The sequence below is a fragment of the Anas platyrhynchos genome, chromosome 27, assembly GCF_047663525.1.
Source record: "Anas platyrhynchos isolate ZD024472 breed Pekin duck chromosome 27, IASCAAS_PekinDuck_T2T, whole genome shotgun sequence".
Taxonomy (NCBI): domain Eukaryota; kingdom Metazoa; phylum Chordata; class Aves; order Anseriformes; family Anatidae; genus Anas; species Anas platyrhynchos.
The window spans coordinates 2,668,195-2,687,222 of record NC_092613.1 but is presented as its reverse complement, the minus strand read 5'-3'; the positions used below and the strand labels follow the sequence as shown (position 1 = coordinate 2,687,222).

At 50.2% G+C, this 19,028-nt stretch overlaps 2 protein-coding genes across 5 annotated transcripts in view; one reads left to right on the top strand and one right to left on the bottom strand.

The window, feature by feature from the left end:
- Positions 1-1,030: 1,030 nt before the first annotated feature.
- Positions 1,031-19,028, top strand: part of FGD2 (FYVE, RhoGEF and PH domain containing 2) — a 31,568-nt gene continuing 13,570 nt past the window's right edge. The window contains exon 1 of the mRNA XM_072028471.1: positions 1,031-1,588. The gene's annotated coding sequence lies outside the window, so the exon portion shown is untranslated. The remainder of the gene's footprint in view (positions 1,589-19,028) is intronic.
- On the bottom strand, positions 5,952-18,501 carry MTCH1 (mitochondrial carrier 1). Of its 4 annotated transcripts, none has more exons than XM_038168472.2 (12): positions 18,056-18,501; positions 16,887-16,971; positions 15,510-15,616; positions 14,987-15,064; positions 14,615-14,672; positions 14,165-14,216; positions 13,509-13,568; positions 10,198-10,291; positions 9,789-9,836; positions 9,524-9,591; positions 7,893-7,968; positions 5,952-7,460 (listed from the first exon to the last, which is right to left on the bottom strand). In XM_038168472.2, exons 1-12 carry the CDS (start codon positions 18,350-18,352, stop codon positions 7,386-7,388), a joined length of 1,098 nt encoding a protein of 365 aa, XP_038024400.2. In that variant the 5' UTR covers positions 18,353-18,501; the 3' UTR covers positions 5,952-7,385. The 4 variants fall into 4 exon arrangements, with proteins under 4 accessions (XP_038024400.2, XP_071884577.1, XP_071884578.1 ...); XM_072028476.1 differs by having other exon boundaries at positions 7,790-7,968; positions 14,165-14,237; positions 18,056-18,304; XM_072028477.1 differs by having other exon boundaries at positions 7,790-7,968; positions 18,056-18,301.

The following is a 19,028-nucleotide window of genomic DNA, read 5'->3' as shown; positions in this document are numbered from 1 at the left end:
AAAAAACAAAAGCAAAGCAAACCAAAAACAAATCAAAAGTGAGGTTCGATTTCATACCAAGGCAGCAAGAGAGACGCACCGTGGAAGAGAGTGGTTTTGTTGTGGAGTGGCTGCTGGATTTAGCTCCGCTTATCCGGACAATCATCGGGGAAGGATCCTTTTCCGAGAAAGGCCAGTTTGAGAGAGATAGCTTTTTCTTTTTTTTTTTTTTTTTTTCCTCTTCTCTGGCTTGCTCTCTCCCCTTTACTTCTCCTCTCACTCAACGCCAAGAAATGGGCGGTGCCTGGATGCCAGGCTCCATCCGAACGAGACACCAATGCCCAGGCTGGCACAAAGGCAAACTGGCAGGAATTCCTGCACTTGGCGCCACACACCCACTCGCACACCACTCCGAAAAATTGCTGCCGACACTGCCCACCCTGAAAAATTGCCCTGTTTGATTTCAAAATGCCCCAAGGGGCACAAGGATGAAAAAAAAAAAAAAAAAAGCTAAGACCTTCCTTCATGTCGATGCAGGTTAAACAAAAGGCCTGGGGATGTGGATATAATTCTTCCTCCTCACCCCCTCCCCCGCCGATCCTCCCGCCTCATGCTCTCCATCGCCAGCTCCCTAACCTACCGACCCACATCCACACAGGGCACCCTTCTGCCCAGGTTTGGCATGATGGAAGGCAATGGGTGCTTGAACAGGGACTCGAACACCCAATGTGAGAGAGACCCAGTGCAGGAGAAAAAATAAAATAGCAAAAAAAGAGAAAATAAAATAGAAAACAACCCATCCACTACAGAGGAAGCTTGGGAGCAGTTGCCTTCAGGAGGGCAGACTGTGGGTAGTTTGGGTTGTGGGGGGTATTTTGTACCTTTTTTTGCTGCTGTGAGCACATGGGTTGTGCTGATTATAAAAAAGGAGTCACAGTGGGTCGGGGAAGGCAGTGGGGAGGGGGTACAGACGGGTTGGTGGCGCTACTGGGGAGATGCCAAAAACACAAAACAAAACATGCTTTCATTTTGCCTGCATTAGCCTGGTGGGAGAGGGGCAAGCGGCGGATGCACACTGCTGAGCAGCCACTGTGCTCCCCAGTGGGCCTGCAGCTCCAGCCCTCCGTGGCTGCCTCGCCTGTGTCCCTGCACCCTCCTGGCTGGGCACGCCTGCCAAGTCCGTCTTGGCACGGCTCCCTCAGCTGCTCCGAACAAAGCCGTCACCCATCCCTGAGCAGGCGCTGACAGTAAGCAAAGTGACAGGCACATCTTCTGCATGTTAATCCAAACAACAAGAAGGCAAGTGAGCAGTGCCAGATCCCCTGCACAACCACCCCCGGCCTGTACACCCCACCCTTGGCACCCATCGGCCTTGTGCAGGGCTGGTGAGGCCCCCGGGTGTGCCAAAGCCTCCCTTTGGCATGTTTAAATCAAAACAAACGGCCGAGCCACCCCAGTCGGCGGGCAAATGAGGCCACTCAGCTTCCGCGGTACCTGTTCCTGCTGTCTTCATCTTGCCTTGGACGTGTGACAAGAGCCAACTCGCCTCTGGTGGGCTCTCCGAGCTGCGGGTCTGTAACCCTTTGCAGGAAGTTGGCACCGATCCCAGGTAGGACTCGACTCCCACATTGCTTCCCCTGCTGCTGCCGCCGCCACTCCCGTCCCTCCCTTCACTCCCCCACCCATCCTGCCCCCAAGGCCCAATGCACCCCCAGACCCGTGCGCCCCACTCGCCTCTTCCGCGTCGTGCCGGGTGCCCACGGGGCTGCTGTCCAAGACACGCATGCACGCCTGCTCTTGCACACATACCCTTTAAGGATGACCTGGGCAACACTGAGAACAACAACTTCCTGCTCCGGCTCCCTAAAATGCCTGTTTCCATGCGGTGCGCTGAGACGGGGGGGAGCTGGGAGGAGGTTTGGGGGTTTGTCGTCATTGAATCATGCTTTTTTTTTGTGACTATGTATTTTTTTGCCCAGCAGCCTGGACCCAACATGAGGGGAAGGGGGGGAAGAAATCAAATGGGAAGAGAATAGCTTCACATCGGCAGGACAATGCATGGGAAACGGGGAGATTAGCGTAGCTCTCAAAATCCATCTTGCCCGCCCTGTTTCTGAACCATTCGCCCCAGCGCCTCATCTTTTTAATATTCCCAGCTCCTGAATTATTCCAGTCCATGAGCGGGAGGGAGCACACAGTGCAGAGTCCCTCAGAGCTGCCAAGAGCATTGCAACAGAAAAGAAAGAAAGCGCTAGAGGGAGAGCGAGGCAGAATCCTCACAATTGAGCAGCGAGAAGAGCAAAGAGAAATTAACATCCAATTAGTGCCATGTTTAACGAGGGAGACAGAGGCGGCTGTTGTTTTATTGCCCTTTTCTTTTCAAGCACATCTGACAGGCAGCAAGAAAGGCACCCCTGCTCAAAGTGACGTCATCACATATATGTATTTTTCCTTTTCCCTCGTCTTTCTTCTTCCAAGTTTCACAGCAAGGTCTCTGCAAATTGGCCAGGGCAATTTGGGACTTTCTCACATTGGAGCTGCTGGCTCCCCCCTCTACTTCTAGTCTCCTTTCCCCCTCCCCAGCACCGGCTCTGGAAAACAAACACACCAACTCAGCCCAAAGTCTTTGTTCTTACAAAAAAAGAAAAAAAAAATAATCAGATAAACCCAGAGGGAGCCCAGAGGAGGTTTCTCGGCGTGCATGGCTGAGTGTGTGCGTATGTCCGTCTCTCTTGTGTTCCTCTTCCGAGACAGCTCGCTTGGCTTGTAAAACTTTGTGGCATGTGACACTGCTCCCAGCCTCCTTTGGCAGTGTGACAAGAACCACGCTGCTGGATTGGAGAGCGCAGACGGCTTTTAAGGAAGAAACTGAATTCACCAAGATTAGAGAATTAGGACGTTTTAATCAAGGGACTGCAAGGGGCTGCCAGTGGGTGGCTGGGAGGGATGGCACCCGTGCAAGTTGCTGCATGGACGGCAGTGCCATCACCCCACTGTGGGGCCATATTGGGGGGAGAAGAGCTGAATCAAAACTAGGAGAGACTTTAACAATCTCAGCTCGCCAAGTGCCCCTCCTTCCCCTGGGGCGGCTGGAGGGGCACGGTACCATGTAAGCTGGGTGGGAGGAAGGCATGTGGATCCAGGCAGCTGCAGAAAAAGGCATCTTGTCTGCCCCAGCGAGCCTTTGCCACTGCTGCCAGCTCCAGGCCTCTTCCTCTGAGACCTAGGTTCTCCTCACAGGGGATGAAAGACAGCTGCAGACCTTGCATACAGGAGGGAATGGGGTGGCTTGGCTGGCCCAGTCCATGGATTTTCCCTAAAAAGGCTCTGCACAAAGCAAAAGGAAGTGTGGAAAGCAGTTCCACACCTTCTCAGGACAGCCAAGGTTCCACATGCAGTTCCCCTCCTCTTCAAAGCTTCCAGCCATGGATGGAGACACCATGAACAGCCTGGCAGGCCAGGCCACAGCTCCAGAGATTACCTGCTCTCTTACCTAGGACTCCATTTGTGCTGTTTGTAGTGTTTTCTCCTCACTGCGTGCTGGAATTGCCCCTGTTACAACCTTTGCCTGCTCCAACTCCCCCTCTGCACCCTGAGCAGGACCTGGCTCCATGTTCTCTGTAACCTCCTGCTTTGGGTGAAGGCCCTGCCAGTGCTACCCTGCTCCTCTCTGTCCCTGTGCCAACCAGAGCTGAGCTAAGACAGGGAACAAGTCAAGGGCCACCATGCCACTTGAACCTGGACTAGGTCTGCGTTCACATAGTGAGCCTTTCCTGGCAGGACTGAGAAGCACCAGGTGGCTCTGCCGGGGTTATTACTATTTTTTAAAAAATAATTATTTGCCTACATGGAGCTGGCAGCCCCTTTACTGACTGACACAGGCGTGAAGGGCATTGTACAGCCATTAGGAGGGGTGTGCTTGGCTGCTCTTTCTGGCTCCACAGTGGGAAGAGCAATACTTTGGTGGGAGCTTTGTCTTAACAGAACAGTCTTTATGAGAGCAGGAGAGCTCTGGAGGGGGCAAGGGAAAAAGGAAGGTAAAATCATTGCAGTTGGTCTGAACTGAGCTGCGGCACCCCTGGCTTAACTAGCACCTCACTGCTTCGCAAAGCCTGCCAGACCCATGCATCCAGGCCCCAAGGAGAGTTAGGGCAGCTTTGACCTGAGTTTCTGTCTCCCAGCTGTGATCCCTGCTTCCCTTCTCCCTTTGACACCTGGGAGCACATGAGGGCAAAGCCCCATCAATCTCTGCTTTCCACTGTTGGCTGATAAACTGCAAAGGCACAGAAGCGCTGTAACCTGCACCCATCCCCTTTCTGTGTCAATATTTAAATACAGGTTTGTTTCCTGGCTAGATAGGGGAGTGCCAGGACCATGTATGGGCAAGTGCCTGACTCCATCCTGGGTGCTGGACCCAAGCTTCCTTCCATGCCAGTTCATTTATTTTTCTGACTGCAGGTTTCACCCCTGAGCCCCTCTCCTGTAGAAGCAAGGCCCCAGTCCCTGTGAGCTCCACTGCAGTGGCAATGGCTGCCGGGCTGGGTACCCACCAACAGGGCAGCAGTTAAAGGTGGGTGCGAGTGCCCAGCCAGAGCTTTCTTATTGCCTGCTCCTGGTACAGGCACTGTCCCTGTGGTGGGATACCTCAAATGAAGCAAAGGACAAGAAAAACTAGGGTTAGAAAGGGGAAGTAAGGAAACATTTAATCATTGTATGAATGACAGCCCTTGCTCCAAGATAAGCCCGAGGATCTGCATTGTGCTACCATAGGCCTTTGAAACCTGGTTTTCATTTAATTGACGAAAAGCTTACCAAGTAAGAATTGTGTGTCCTGCAAAGGTTGTGGGGCTCAGTGAACTGAGCTGGAATAGCAGGCTGCCCCTAGTGCAGATTTAGGTGAACTAGTCAATGGAAATCATACTTTTCAATGCAGTGACTGCAATCAGGCTGTGTAGGAGGTGTAGGAGCCTTTTACACATTTTAGAGGTATATCATCAGCAGATGGTGGCCTTAAGTTTGAGGATAAAGGCACATGTTCCTGAGCAGGTGTTGTGTGATTTAGGAGATGCAGTGCCCAATGGTACAATAGTCAAGAAACCAACTAATGCATTAAGATAGGAAGGTGAGGCCCCATCAAACAACACAGGGGAGGACAGAGGGGCTGAGCCCACCTGATGAGCTCAGACCAGGAGCAAAGGATTTTTGTACCTTCCAGAAATGCTCAGGGACAATTTTAACTACAAACACCTGCTTTAGCAGGTTTCAGGTAGCCATGACAGCTATACAGTGAAGAGCCACAAAGATGATTCAGGGAGTGGAGCATATTCTTTATGAGGAAAGGCTGGGAGAGTTGGGTCTCTTTAGCTTGGAAGACACTGAGGGATGACCTTGTTAATGTTTATAAAAATGGAAAGGGTGAGTGTCAGGAGGACAGAGCCAGGTTCTTCTTGATGACAGCCAATGATAGGACAAGGGGTGATGGGTGCAAGCTGGAACACAGGAGGTTCTGCTTAAATATGAGACAAAACTTTGTCATAGTGAGGGTGACAGAACACCAGAACAGGCTGCCCAGGGGGGTTGTGAAGTCTCCTTCTCTGGAGACATTCAAACCCAGCTGGACGCATTCCTGTATGACTTGATCTAGGTGTTTGTGCTCTGGAAGGGGGATTGGACTAGATGATCTTTCAAGGTCCCTTCCAATCCCTAACATTCTGTGATTCTGGGAAGACCACTGCTTTCTCCACCCTTGGTCCGGGTGCACCCAATGCAGTTTGCTCAGCCTAGAATTGCTGACCTTCCATGGAGCTGAGAAATATCAGTGGCAATCTTTCAGCCCCTACTTTTTGGGGGAGGGGAGGGGAGAGGATTGGTTATCTTAACTGGAAGCCTTTCCCAAGTGAAGGATCCTACTGTACAGAAGAAATCAACACTTCTAAAAAAAAAAAAAAAAAAAAAAGAATCAATCAAGAAGAGATGTTTTATAGCTGTATTTTGGAGTATAGTTAAATATTCTTTGAGATAATCTCTGGTGTTAGGAGATACGGCCATGCATTGAGTATTGTTAACGTAACACAAACTGTACATGAGAAGGGAGGACAGACAGGACTGAATCCACAACACCAAAGGGAGCTAGTTTAGGGACTGCAGGTCCCACATGCACTGGTGCTGGCCCTTCCTCCTGCAGGCCTCAGCTTTGAAATGTGGATCAAGCCCCTCTGATAGAGGAAAATGCCCATGCAACAGCAGCACAAAGGAGTTTTCTCAGGGCCCCAGAAACCTCTTCCCAGGGAGTGCAGTAACAGTGAACTGTGCAAAAGACTGCTTCATGGGGAGTTGGAGTTGGGGAAATCTGCCTGGCTATGGTAGCACCACAGACTGGTTAAAAAGTAACGCCCCCCCCCAGCAAAACCTCTGAAAGGGGAGCTGAGAATGAATCTTGTGCTGCTGTCACAGGTAAACTCTGATATGCAAAGGCAAGCCCTGCATGTGAGGAGCCCCATGACCCCTGACTTCTTGCAAACTTTTGTCCAGCCTGAGGTTTACTCCTTCACTCCACAGTAAAAAAAAAGGCAAACACATTTGCAGCACCAGGCCAATGCCACACAGCAACCCAGTGCTATTACATGGCTCTGTGTCCACCAGAGACATGGTGATGCTCAGGTTTGGCAGGAGTCCTGCCAGCTGGGAGATGTGTCCTAATAGTACCCTACCCAAAGCAGTCAACATGTACAGTGAACATCCCTCCCCCAGTGTCTTCTCCGTTTTCAAGTTCTGCCACCGTCCTTGAGATAAGTCATACCCGTCTCTTAAGAACTGCATTGCTCTTTGTAGTGGGGCTGTTTCTCTCTTCTGTTTTAATATTACTTCCCTTTCAGGGGTACTACCTAGTGTTCAGATACCTCAAAACCTTAAGTATGGGTTTCAGGGTTGACCTTGCTCAGTGTAAGCTACCTGCCAAACAAATAATTGCCCTCTCCAGAAGAGATGAGACAGGAGGCTGGCTGTGCTGTTGTTGCTTTCTCAGCAAGGCAGTCTTCTTGCGGCTTCTCAGCTCAGGCAGAAAAAAAAAAACAGTCTTTTGTCCCAGCATCTCAGGCTTATTTAGTACCTGGGCATTTTCTGGTTTCCCAGACTTCCTCAGTGACTCCAGACTCACAGCCCAGACCAAAGAAACAACTCTTCTATGTGACCTGGTCAAGGCAGCCATGAGGACAGGACTTTGATCAAGCTGGAGCCTGAAGCCAGATCTCTGCAGGTCAACTTGTTGTAGGCCTTGCTGAAGAGTGTCTTGTTCTGGCACGACAGCCTTTGGATCATAAAGAACAAATATATATATATATATATATGGAAAAATCTTAGGGTCTTTTGAGGAATCCAGGTTCATTGCCTCTCCCTGCAAGCTGGAGTCAGTCAATGGGGAAGCAGGCTGCTTGCATGGGTGCTCTGCGGAATACCAGGCTGGAGCCACGGAACAGCTGCCCCTGAGGAGGAGAGCACTGGGGTTAGGGCAGCCAAGCTGCAGTGTCGCCTCACTGCTAGATTAGCAGGGACAGAGTTGTGCCTGCTGCACAGCTGCAAACCCTTAGCACCCTGGTTGCTAAGAAGGAGAAAGTGGGCCTTCAGCCTCATGAGCACTGAGGTCAGGTACTTCCAGCAAGGATGGCTGATGGAGAGGAGCAGAGCCATGGGGCTTTGCTGTGTGCAATGCCGTTGCTAAAAGATTGCAGGCTGCAAGCTCAGGTAACACAGGCACACTAATTACTGTCACGCCTGGTACCAGAGCCATAACTGGAGGGACGGAGATAGTTACCGAGCACATAAAGGGTGCAGCACAGGTACTCATTGGGCAGTGCCAGAGCCCTCGGGAAAGAGCAGAGGAAGTCCAAAGCCTTGTGTGTACTCCACTCCCTCACCTGGGCACTGAGATACCTCCAGCAATGGATCCAGGACGTGAACACGGGAGCGTAGGGAGGCAGGCCAGCACGCAATCTGCATGGCAAAGAGAAATAGCCAAGATGGTCTGTACAGATGTCATGTTATCCAGACAGAGTTAAATAAGCAGCGATAAGTGTAAATGAGTACACAGAAAAAGTGTCTGCACTGGGCTGAAGGCCAGATCACCAGCTTGTTACTTATACAGCAGCAGATCATATAATTTATGGTCCCCCTGCCATCCAGCAGGACCTAGACAGGCTGGAGAGTTGCACAGGGAGAAATTTAATAAAATATAACAAGGGCAAGTGTAGAGTCCTTCATCTGGGCAAGAACAGCTCCAGACACCAGTATAAGTTGGGGACTGCCCTGCTGGAGAGAACAGTAGGTGAAAGGGACCTGGGGGTCCTGGCAGAAAGCGGGATGACCATGAGCCAGCACTGTGCCCTTGTGGCCAAGAAGGCCAATGGCATGCTGGGATGTATCAGAAGGGCTGTGGTTAGTAGGCCAAGAGAGGTTCTCCTCTCCCTCTACTCTGCCCTGGTGAGACCACATCTAGAATATTGTGTCCAGGTCTGGGCCCCTCAGTTCAAAAAAGACAGGGAACTGCTTGAGAGAGTCCAGTGCAGAGCCACAAAAATGATTAAGGGAGTGAAGCATCTCCCTTATGAGGAAAGACTGGGAGAGTTGGGTATCTTTAGCTTGGAGGAGACTGAGGGGTGATCTCATTAATGTTTATAAATATGGAAAGGGTGAGTGTCAGGAGGACAGAGCCAGGCTCTTCTCAGTGACATCTAATGATAGGACAAGCGGCAGTGGGTGCAAGCTGGAACACAGGAGGTTCTGCTTAAATATGAGACAAAACTTTGTCATAGTGAGGGTGACAGAACACCAGAACAGGCTGCCCAGGGGGGTTGTGAAGTCTCCTTCTCTGGAGATATTCAGACCCAGCTGGACGCATTCCTGTATGACCTGATCTAGGTGTTCGTGCTCTGGAAGGGGGATTGGACTTGATGATTTTCAAGGTCCCTTCCAATCACTAACATTTTGTGATTCTGTAATTTAATACTCCTGGAGTGTACAAACAAGGTGTGTTACCTGGACACATTAAGAGTGCAGGACTATAGGCTGTATCTATACCTTCAAGAAGGAGCAGATATCAAGACAGCATTATTCCAGTGCGTCAGATCCAGTCCCATTTCCATAAGCACACATATAGGAAGACACAGGCAGCAGTGGAATTGGGAAAGCAAGCTGGGTGAAGGAGGTATTTCTGTCTGGTCCTGCCTCACCTGTTCCTGTCTCCGCTTGCTGTATTAAGAGTTTTGTTTTTCCTCGTGCTGCTCCCTGGAGTCAGCATCCTCTCTTTGATCCCTTCTGCCTCTGGTGTAGTTTAGATCAGACTGCACCACCAGAACTCTCCCTATTCCTCTACATTTGTACTTTTATCCTGCTGTTGTCTGTGCCCTCTGATCTAAAATTTTAAGTATTCTGAGACAGGAAACCATATAGTTTATGGTTCTGTATAAAAGCTTTACAATCATTAGCAAAGGCTTCAGACAACAAGGGGCTGAAAGGAAGGGATGGAGTTAGATCTCAATGTGAGACGTACCCACAGTTGTTCACTGCCATGAGGTCTCCCACGAGAAGGAATGGGTATGTCAGCATGCTCATAGCAATCTGAAAGCACAAAAAAAAAAAGGTAGCATCTCTACATGATCATGCCAAAAACAGTAGTTCTACCTTTTGTGTATTAGCAAAGTTATCCTGGATACAAAATACAGACTTCAAACGCACCTGCCTTTGTCCTCAGACCATGAACTCTCACCCCACAGATAGCAGGAAGCAAAGCAATGGCATGGCAGTTGCCTACATACCCCCATCACAAATTTAGTGTAGCTCCGGATCACTGATGCCTGGCTGAACTGTAAAGAGAGACAAAAGCATTGTGGAGGAGGCAGATGCCACCAAGCTGTCCCCATCACTATAAGACATCTCTGTGAGCCTGAGATGATGTGCCTGGGGCATAGGAACAAGACAGAAAGCAATGGGGTAGCCACACCACATCCCCGCTGAGACTCAGGGAAGACATTTGCTATCAAACCTGAACCTCAAACTGCAGCTAGAACAGTGCCCTGAATAGACATGGCATATATTAGCACTTATACAGAGCTTTATCTGAAACTCACTATTTGTATTAAATTAGTCTCCCGTCCCCATTAACTCCTTACAACTCCAAGTGGTCCGTATGGACCCCCAAGCCCTCCATTGGGCACTTCCACTCACATTATCGTCCACTGCGTAGGTGTTGATGAAGTGAGCCAAGAGATTGCAGCACCAGAGGAAGATGACATCCCCCACAATGTGAGGGACTACACCACTGCAATGGCAAAAATATGGGCATGAGGTGCAGAAGGGTCCAAGTGCTGCCTTTGGAGCCCTCCTTTCCTCTACCAGCATGAAGGAACCCTGCTCCCCAGAATGCATCTTTATTTAGGGAGAAGGGGAGACTTAAGGGAAGAGCTCTCATGGCCTTCAGAAGTGGTGGTTTGTGCTGCTAGCTGCTCCAGCCAGGGGATGCTAATGACTAGGAAGTTTTGGATCTCTTGTTGGGGTATGACTCAGCCAAGTCCCCTTGTTTTACTCCAAATACCTTCTCAGCCCAGCTACTGCTCTGAAACCCACGCAAGACACAGATGGAGCAGGTTCCTGTTAAGCTCATTTTGCAGATGCTCTTCTGGATAAAGAATTTGAAGGTCACCTCTGATGACCATCTCCCTCTCCTTTTAGAAATTAAAATGGGAGGGGAAGGGAGGGGGCTTCCTACCAAGTCTGCTCTAGTGCAAAGTGGGATTAACTGGGGGCAGCACCCTAGCCCCTCTGATCTTCCTAGTCTCCAAGCCCAGGCTGGCACCCTGCTGCCACCTGGGAGCACAGAGACAGGGGTTGACTTGCTGCTTTGGCTTATCCCTCTCAAAATCCAGTACTGAGATCCCAGTAGCACAAGCACCCCCAGCTTCTGGCACTAAAACAATAATGAAGCATTTTTGAGTGTTTCTCCAGTTTGTCAGAGCCTCAGCAGCATCTGCTCTGCCAGCATACTCACCAAACCTCAGGCCTCCTGCTTTGGCTTTGCAGTTGTTACACTGCAAAAGGATCCAGGTGTGTTTTAAACCTGTGTTTCACCATATGTATTAAGACAGTTCTCCTCAAAATAAGTCTAATATGGGCTTATTAGAGATTTTGGGGCAGGGTATTAATTTTGTTTCCTCCTCTGACTGCTGTAGCAGCAGAAAAGCAATTGGGACAGCATGCTCTGAACCAGCTTGCTCCATCTGCTTGGTTTTTACAGTTTTTGGAGACAACCTGTGTATTGTCAAGGCCCAGGCAGCTCTGGAGATGCAGCCAAGGTCTTGGGGCCAGGCACAGCACACACGTTCAACAGAAGATCTGCTGACTTAAAAGACTTGATACCTGACAGCAACAGGCAGGACAAAGAATCAAAGGTGTCTGGTCCCAGGGATTGTCTGCTTTACATTCAGCCTTTGTAACAACAACAACAAAAAAATAAAAATCCCTCATCTAACTCAAAGTAAAGTCTTAAGAAGATTCCTGAAGTACCACTGATATAACAGAGGCTTAAGCAACTCCAGAAACAGAAGGCTGGTCCAGGATTGTGCCATGCCAGGCTTGCAAGTAAAGCCTCACCCATCTGTTGATACAGAATCAGACCACTTGTTCCATTTGCAATAAGGATCATACCCCTCTCTATCCCCAGTTATCCAAGTAATGATGAATGTTGGATCTGTGCTTAAAGGATGGCTGGAGACCAGGGGTCTGAGAGCTGCAGAAGGGGATCAAGAAGAAATTAATTTGCACTACAACTCTCACACCTGATGAGATGTCCAAGGACATTTGGATGAAGAGCAAATTCTTAGAAGAACGCAAGTCTTCTCAGAAAAGCTCAGAGCAGAAGACCAATGAGGAAACCTGTATGATGTACAGTGCTGTGACCTACTTGCTTCATGCAATCCAGCAGGAGAAACCCCAGTGTGGGGAGGGGTAGAACAACTGACCATGTACAGCAATTTCAGTGCCCATTTCAGAGGCCACAGAGCATCATTCTTATCTGCTGGCTGCAGGAAACTGCTAAGATATCAGGGGAATTAAGAAGTTCTCTCATTGAAATGTCTTCTTCTCCAGCTGGTCATGCACCCAGAATGAGAATTTGCCGATATTATGCTATGACTATGTAGAGGTTGTCAGACCATGAGAAGTAAGTGTTCCTCGATGATTTTAAGGGAATGGATGTGTTTGGATTTCATTAGAAGTGCTGAGAGCAGAACAGCAACAGTTTGGTCTTACAGATGTAGTTTGTGTTCCTCTTACTATAGTGTGATTACCTAGCTGAGTTGTAGAGCACGTATAAATTCAGAGCCCTCCTGAGATATTTTGGGTTATGTTAAAGCCTTTCTTGTTAACTGTTAAGTTTAATTAGGCTACCAAGTGTTTATTTTATACGGAGGAAGAGAACACAGCTGGCTCTTTTCACAGACTGTTCGCTAGGGAGTTGGAGGAAAGGGGAGCTCAGAAAGACCACATGGAACATCCTGGAGGAAGCTGTATTTAATTGAGATCTGGGGCTGCAGATCCTGAAGAATAGCAGTAGACCACAAAAGATATAGTGACACTTGATTGATAAGGTCTCTACAGACCTCTGGCCCTTTCCCCTTGGGGAAGAACAGAGTGAGACCCCCTGTGACTGCTCATCCTTTCCTGATGCATTTATATTTAATCTGGAAGCCCGTATTTTGTGATTCCAAAGCCATATATTTCAGGCCTGAAAGCCCCTCCTGAAATTTTGGAGCTGCCTTTACTATTATTGACATAATAAAGCAAGTTATGTCTCCACTGGGAACAGAAGTAGCAGGTAGTTCTGTTTTATATAGATGTGAGAAAAAGTCAAGAAGTATTAATAAAGGGTTTAAAAAAAGGTGTCTGCTAGACTTTCACTTTAGTGATGCTGTCAATTCACTACGTTTTGTAAGTACAGTCTGAGCTCCTTTAGGCAAGCTGGTCCAGGCAGCAATGCTGCCGCATTATGCAGTGTCCTGCTCCTGCTGTACAGACAAACCTGTTGCCAGAGCAAAGCACCTACTCATTACAAGCACCCATGGTGCTTTGCTGAGGAATGTGCAGGCCCTTATCCAGGCCCTGGCTTTTATTTCAACAAAGGGCCTCATTGTTGCACTTGATCTTGGTGCCTGCTGCACAAACAAATGCTTTAAATGCTCCTTCACTGAAACACAAAGAAGTACAAGGGAAAAAGAAAGGTAAGAAAAAATACAGTTTTCCCTGGGCTCTGAAAATTTGATTGAAGATAAGGTCTGAAACAAACTTAATGGTCCAACTGGAGCTCTGTCAAAGCCACAGATTTAATCTGTGCTCTTGGGAGTGATGTGAAAGTCCTGCAGTCAGACAAGGTTTCAGGGAGGAGGGAGCTCAGCACAACTCCTTTCAGTGAAATTGGATTCATAACCAGGAGAGCCACTGGCATCTTCTGACTACAGGAGACAGTATTTAAACAACTCACGTACACGAAGAATCCCAGAATCCCTTCTTCCTTAAATATCCTGACGATGGCACTGAACACACCGCTGCCAAGAAAGGAAAAGAACAAGCTTGCAGAGGTTTCTCCATCTCTGTCCTGCACAGCTTCATGTGGCCATAGAAGTGTCCCCCCCACAAGTCACCCTGCCATCAATGTAGCAGGCAGCATCATTCTAATCCTCAACTCATGAAGAAGGGTAGTGTCTGTGCTCTGCCAATTTGCAGTAACTCCAGGACTCAACTTGCCAACATCTATGTTTAAATGCTGAAGCTAGAAGAGGTCTGATTGGCTTTGTGTGAGTGGGTAAGTGTGCCACAACCATGGCATGTAAAGTGCTTTGATTTGGCTGATTCTTCTGCTGCACCCCTGGGAGCTGGTGACAGCAGGCGTGTGTTAGCTGCACCAAAACACCCATTGGCACAAGGCTGAACTGAGACACATGTGAAGGGACAAAGTCCAGCCTTCCCACATCCCTTTACCCCATGCTTATCCAACCTCTATCCACAAGATTCGCTTTTCAGTCTCCCAAACCTCCTGGGTCACCATAATCCCCACTGTGTGGGAACATCGGGCATGCCTGACTCCAGGACTCGTGCTTCTCACTCGTGCCCACACTCTTCATTCAGAGCTGCAGCCATTCACCTGTATTTGACTTCCCGGCCTATGAACTGGACCATGCAGCGCATAGAGATCACTAGGAGAACAGAAACATAAGCTGACAAACAAATCAAGTTTGAGTTGTGATGGAGGTGAAGGAAAATGCAACCCGATCCTTCTGCCACCCCTCTTCTCCTCTCAAATCAGCTCCTCTCTGTGGTCCTCATCACTGTAAGGCTCATTAGAAAACAGTGATTTCCCTTAGTTTCTAAGTGGAGGGAGGGATTTCTGGTCCCAACCCCAATGGGACCTCTGTGACAAGCTTTAAGACGAGTGAGAAGAGATCACCTGGGACCCACATCTGTTCTGTAGTTTCATACAAAGCCACTTCTAATAGAAAACCACATCAAGTAAACAGGATTTTGGAAGTGATCCTGAGCCAGGGAAGGGTTCCTCAATCTGGAGAGGACAGCCAGGCAGAAGGACAGAACTCACCATGCAGTGGATGTGACACGACCCGAGACACACACTGCATCATCATCTCATGAGATGTCTGGGAAAGGGAGAAAACACCACAGCTATGTGAAAAGCTCCACCTGTACAGATCAGGATCTTTCCCTTAGTGTAGGAAAGCCCACTTCAGGTCCCAGACCTGTTTTTAAGTATGTTTTTCACAGTAAACCTCTATTTCTATGAAATATCCCACATCTGGACACAATGGCTACTAAATACTTCAGTCTTTTTACCCAGAATTTCCCTCCATGTAATTTCACCCAAAAGCCACAGTTTAAGCTTCCTTTGCTCTTCAGGCACATTCCCAGTGTGATCTCCCTAATCACTCATTAACATGCTATATCCATTTCTCACCTCTTTCACCACTTTCCTAAGGGAAGTCTTCATATCATCCTTGTTAGAAACATGCTCCATGTCCTCCAGCGGAAAGGCCTGAGCAGGAGAGAAGAAACATATGGCCAAAACTGATGGAGATGCTGACCCACAAGCCTGTGATTTCTGAGGGCTGGAAGGAAACCTTCAGCAGTTGTGTTCTAAACTACAGTAGAAAAACAGACAAGGAGGAAGACAGGAGAACGAAGGATGGAAGGTAAAACAGAGGAAAACTACCATGAGACTGCTTGTAAAAGATAAAAGGCACGTGACTGGTCAAATTCAATTGAGATTCTTTAGAAAGTAAGTTCTGGGGATATGGGCACTGTTTTCCTTCTGTCCTGGAGGACTATTTAGAGCCACCAGGTGGTGGAGTGGAACAGGTACTTTAATCCTCCATGTTCAGTCATGGCTGGGTACAAGCACATGCAGGCTCTGTTGCTCTTCTCCAGTAGCACTGTCTGCCCCAGCAAGATGATTTACGGAGAGAGAAGACGACCTTTACCTTCTTCACGTTTCCCCTGGTGACAGTCGATAAAGTGCTTGAGATGAGGCGAGGAGTAAGACCGCGGAAGAGGCCTCTTTTCCCATCCACTTTCACAATGTGTCTGGCTGGGTAAGAAAAGACCAGGCTGCTGTCAGCTGGGATACAGCCAACCTGTGGAGAGTATCCTGCCCCACTTCAGCATTCAGCTGAAACCACGCTGGAGCTCTGGAAGTCACAGCAACTGCTCTGCAGTCCTGCCACAAATGTTTTATTATAAAGCTCTAAATAAATTTAATATAGGTTGCAAAGAAAACTTAACTATTCTTTGTCACATCTGTCTAAACTGGAAGGATGAGTGCATCCTTTGACTGTTCTGCTTACCTGAAAGGGCTACACGGCAGTCTGAACTGAACTAAGGTAGGGTGGGATAATCTCTTGTGTTGCGTGTTGTGACCTTCTCCCTCTGCCCTGCAGGGTCAGAGTCAGGGTAAATAAAGACCTTGCAAAGTCAGATTCTGCTCCTGCCCTGCCACCTTCTCCCAGGCAGGTTTACAGACAAAAATAAAAGCCAAAGGAGCCAATCTGTCCCTGGTATAACAGGGTGGAATACAACCCACTGTGAGCTTGCAGGTACTGACTGTTCCTCCTCCCCATCTTCTGCTGTCCCGAGTGAAGGCAGTGCCCATCTCCCTCATGCAGTGCTGTAAATCTACTTGGAAAATGCATCATCTTCCAAAGCACAGCACTGGAGCATTTCTAGCTCTGGGTGTCCCAGCTTGCAGTGTTTTTGTACTGCTCCTGCTCTTGGCTCTTCACCCTCAAGTACTGCTGTCTGATTTGGGGATTGGCCCCATTTAACTCTCAGGGCTCACCTTCCCCAAAGTTCTGCACACCTGTGAAAGTACCTCCTACTTTCAGGCAGTATTCACCTGCCTCTCCTGTGCTGCAGCCACAAAGAAAGAAATATATTACCTTCCCCTTTCATGGTATTTTTGTCCCTTTAGGGCTCCACCTACAATACAAATGAGCTGGGCAGAAGGCCAAGTTATTGCAGTGCTGTTCTGTAGCAAAGAAACACGATACACTATCTCTAATACATGCAAAACCCTCCACCAAACAAACCTACATCATACAAACCCCCACTGCACTCTCAGCTATGGAAGCAAGTCGGTGCAACATGCCATAGGAGGGGGATGCAGACTGGGCCACCACTTTCTTGTCCCTGCCTCGTAACAACAGGTACATCTGATGGCTGTGCAACTGGTGGTAGCATATAACGTCTAAGTGCAGCCTCAGAATGAGACCACGGATGCTGCTGGGAAGGTGGAAGAGCAGCTGGACACTGGATCCAGCATTTCACTTAGCATGTGTGGGCTGGCCTGGAGAAATACTCACCATAGGTAAAGAAGCCAGGCAGGTACAGTACTTTCTTTCCCAGCACATTTCTTCCAATGGTTGGAGGTAGTGGCTCATGCCCAACCTGCAGGAGAAACCCCATGAGCAGGTTCCCAAAACAGTTCTGGCATTCCTGAACCTGACAGACCACATGGCCTTGATTCCATCTTCCTGAGCTGCTGAAGCGCCACGTCCCACTCAGTTACCATATGATACATGGGGGTCCCATGACATGGGCAGTCCCCTTCCTATTAAACAGGGTCTCTGGAGAACAGGGGTCCTCGTCCCTCTCATTTTATAGCAGTTACCATTACAGAGGGGTTCTCAGGATACTGTGGATCCTCAACCCCCCATTGTACAGGAATGTCTCATCTTTTATTATATAGGAGTCCCCACTGCATAGGTATCCTCATCTGTCCCATTTTATATGGGTCCCCACCTGCTGTCATAAAAAGGGGTCTCAGTTCTTCTCTTTTAAAGAAGTCCCCACTGCACATGTGGTCTTTGTCCCTCCATTATATATGATTTTCTGTTTCCTGTCCTATAGAGTCCCTGTCACTGAAAGTATTCTCATCCTCCTAATATATAAGGCTCCCTGTTTTATAGGTACCCTCATCCTCCCAATTATATGTAGGTCCCCCACTCTGACATAGGGATCCCCATTAGAGAGGGTGCCATCCTCTGTTATACAGGTGGACCCTGGGCAATGGGGCCCCCTCATTACCCCATTATGCAGGTGCCTCTTTCCCCACTATCTAGGTTGATGTACACACAAGACGCCCTTATCTCCTCAGTCAAACAGGGATCCCTCTCCCCAGCCGTACAGAGGTCCGTTATAACCCTGGTACACGCGGGGTTTGCCCTCCCGTGGCACTCCCTGAGCGCCCCGCTCCCCTTCGCAACGCGGTCCCCGTTGCACAGAGGCCTCGGCTGGGGCAGTGCAGCACAGTCCCTCCTTACACGGGGTGTCCTCACCCCCCCGTACGCTGCGGTCCCCGTGCCGGGGGTCCCTCCTGCCCCGTTCAACCCCCGCTTAGAGGGGGTCCCGGTGCGCGGGGCACGCCCTGCCCCGTCACACAGGGGGCCCGGCACCCCTTCTCACACAGGCCCTCCTCGGACCCCCCCCACGCGGGGGTTCGCCCCTCACCGCCCCGCAGCCGGCCCCGGACCTGGACGAGCAGCTTGACGTAGAGCAGCGGGTGGCTGGCAGCGGCGAGCCCGGCGCCCAGCACCACGAACAGGCCCTCAGCGCCCTCAGCGCCCTCGGCCCGGCCCGGCCCCGGCCTCACCCCGGGGCCGCCGCCAGGGGGCGTCAGCGCCTCCAGGGGCAGCGGCGCCGCGTCCGCCATGGCCCCGCCACCACCGCGCCTGGGCCGCGGGTGCAGCTCCCCGAGAGGGGAGGGAGGAGGGGGAGGGCACGGGCGGGACCATGGCGGGAGAGGCGGAGGGGCCGCGGGCGGGACCATGGGCGGGGTGGGGGGAGGCAACGCGGCGGAGGCTCGGCAGCGGCCCGGCAGCGCCGCGCGGCGGCTGGCGCCGTAGGTGCGGCTTGAGGAGGCCGCGACAGGGCCGCGCAGGGGCGGCTGCGGCGCGCCAAGAGGCTGGCCCCAGCGCGCTGTCCACCCGCGGGCTCTTGTCCCTTCGCACCAGAGCAGCCCTGGAGGGCCAGGGAGCCTCCGCTCCGCTCCGCTCCGCTCCCTCGCAGCCCGGTCGCGGCCCCTCGCAGTGCCGGGCCCCGCGGGGGCTGCCCCGGCACAGCCCCGCCGCCGCTGGCTTGCCGCGGGCCGGCACGCGTAGCGGGCTCGTGGCATTGTAGCTGTTATATATGGAGTGGTAATTCGTGTCGAGAAAATGGTTGACATTAATAAAGAAGGGGGAGATTTGGGAGTGTGGCCATGGGGGTCGGAAAGCCCCTGTGGTTGATGATAATATCAGACTCTTAACGATGAGGCCATCAGTAATGTAAAAGAGTTTAGAGGGAACCAAGAAGGGTGATTCAGGAGACACCATGCAGTCTCAGGTTGCTTGTTCTCCACTGTGAGAAACACTCTGTAGCCAATAACTTAGGCTCAGGCGAGGATCTCAGTGAAGTAGTAATTTATTCGCGATTGCAATGGCGGGCGCCCCACAAGCAGGAGAGAG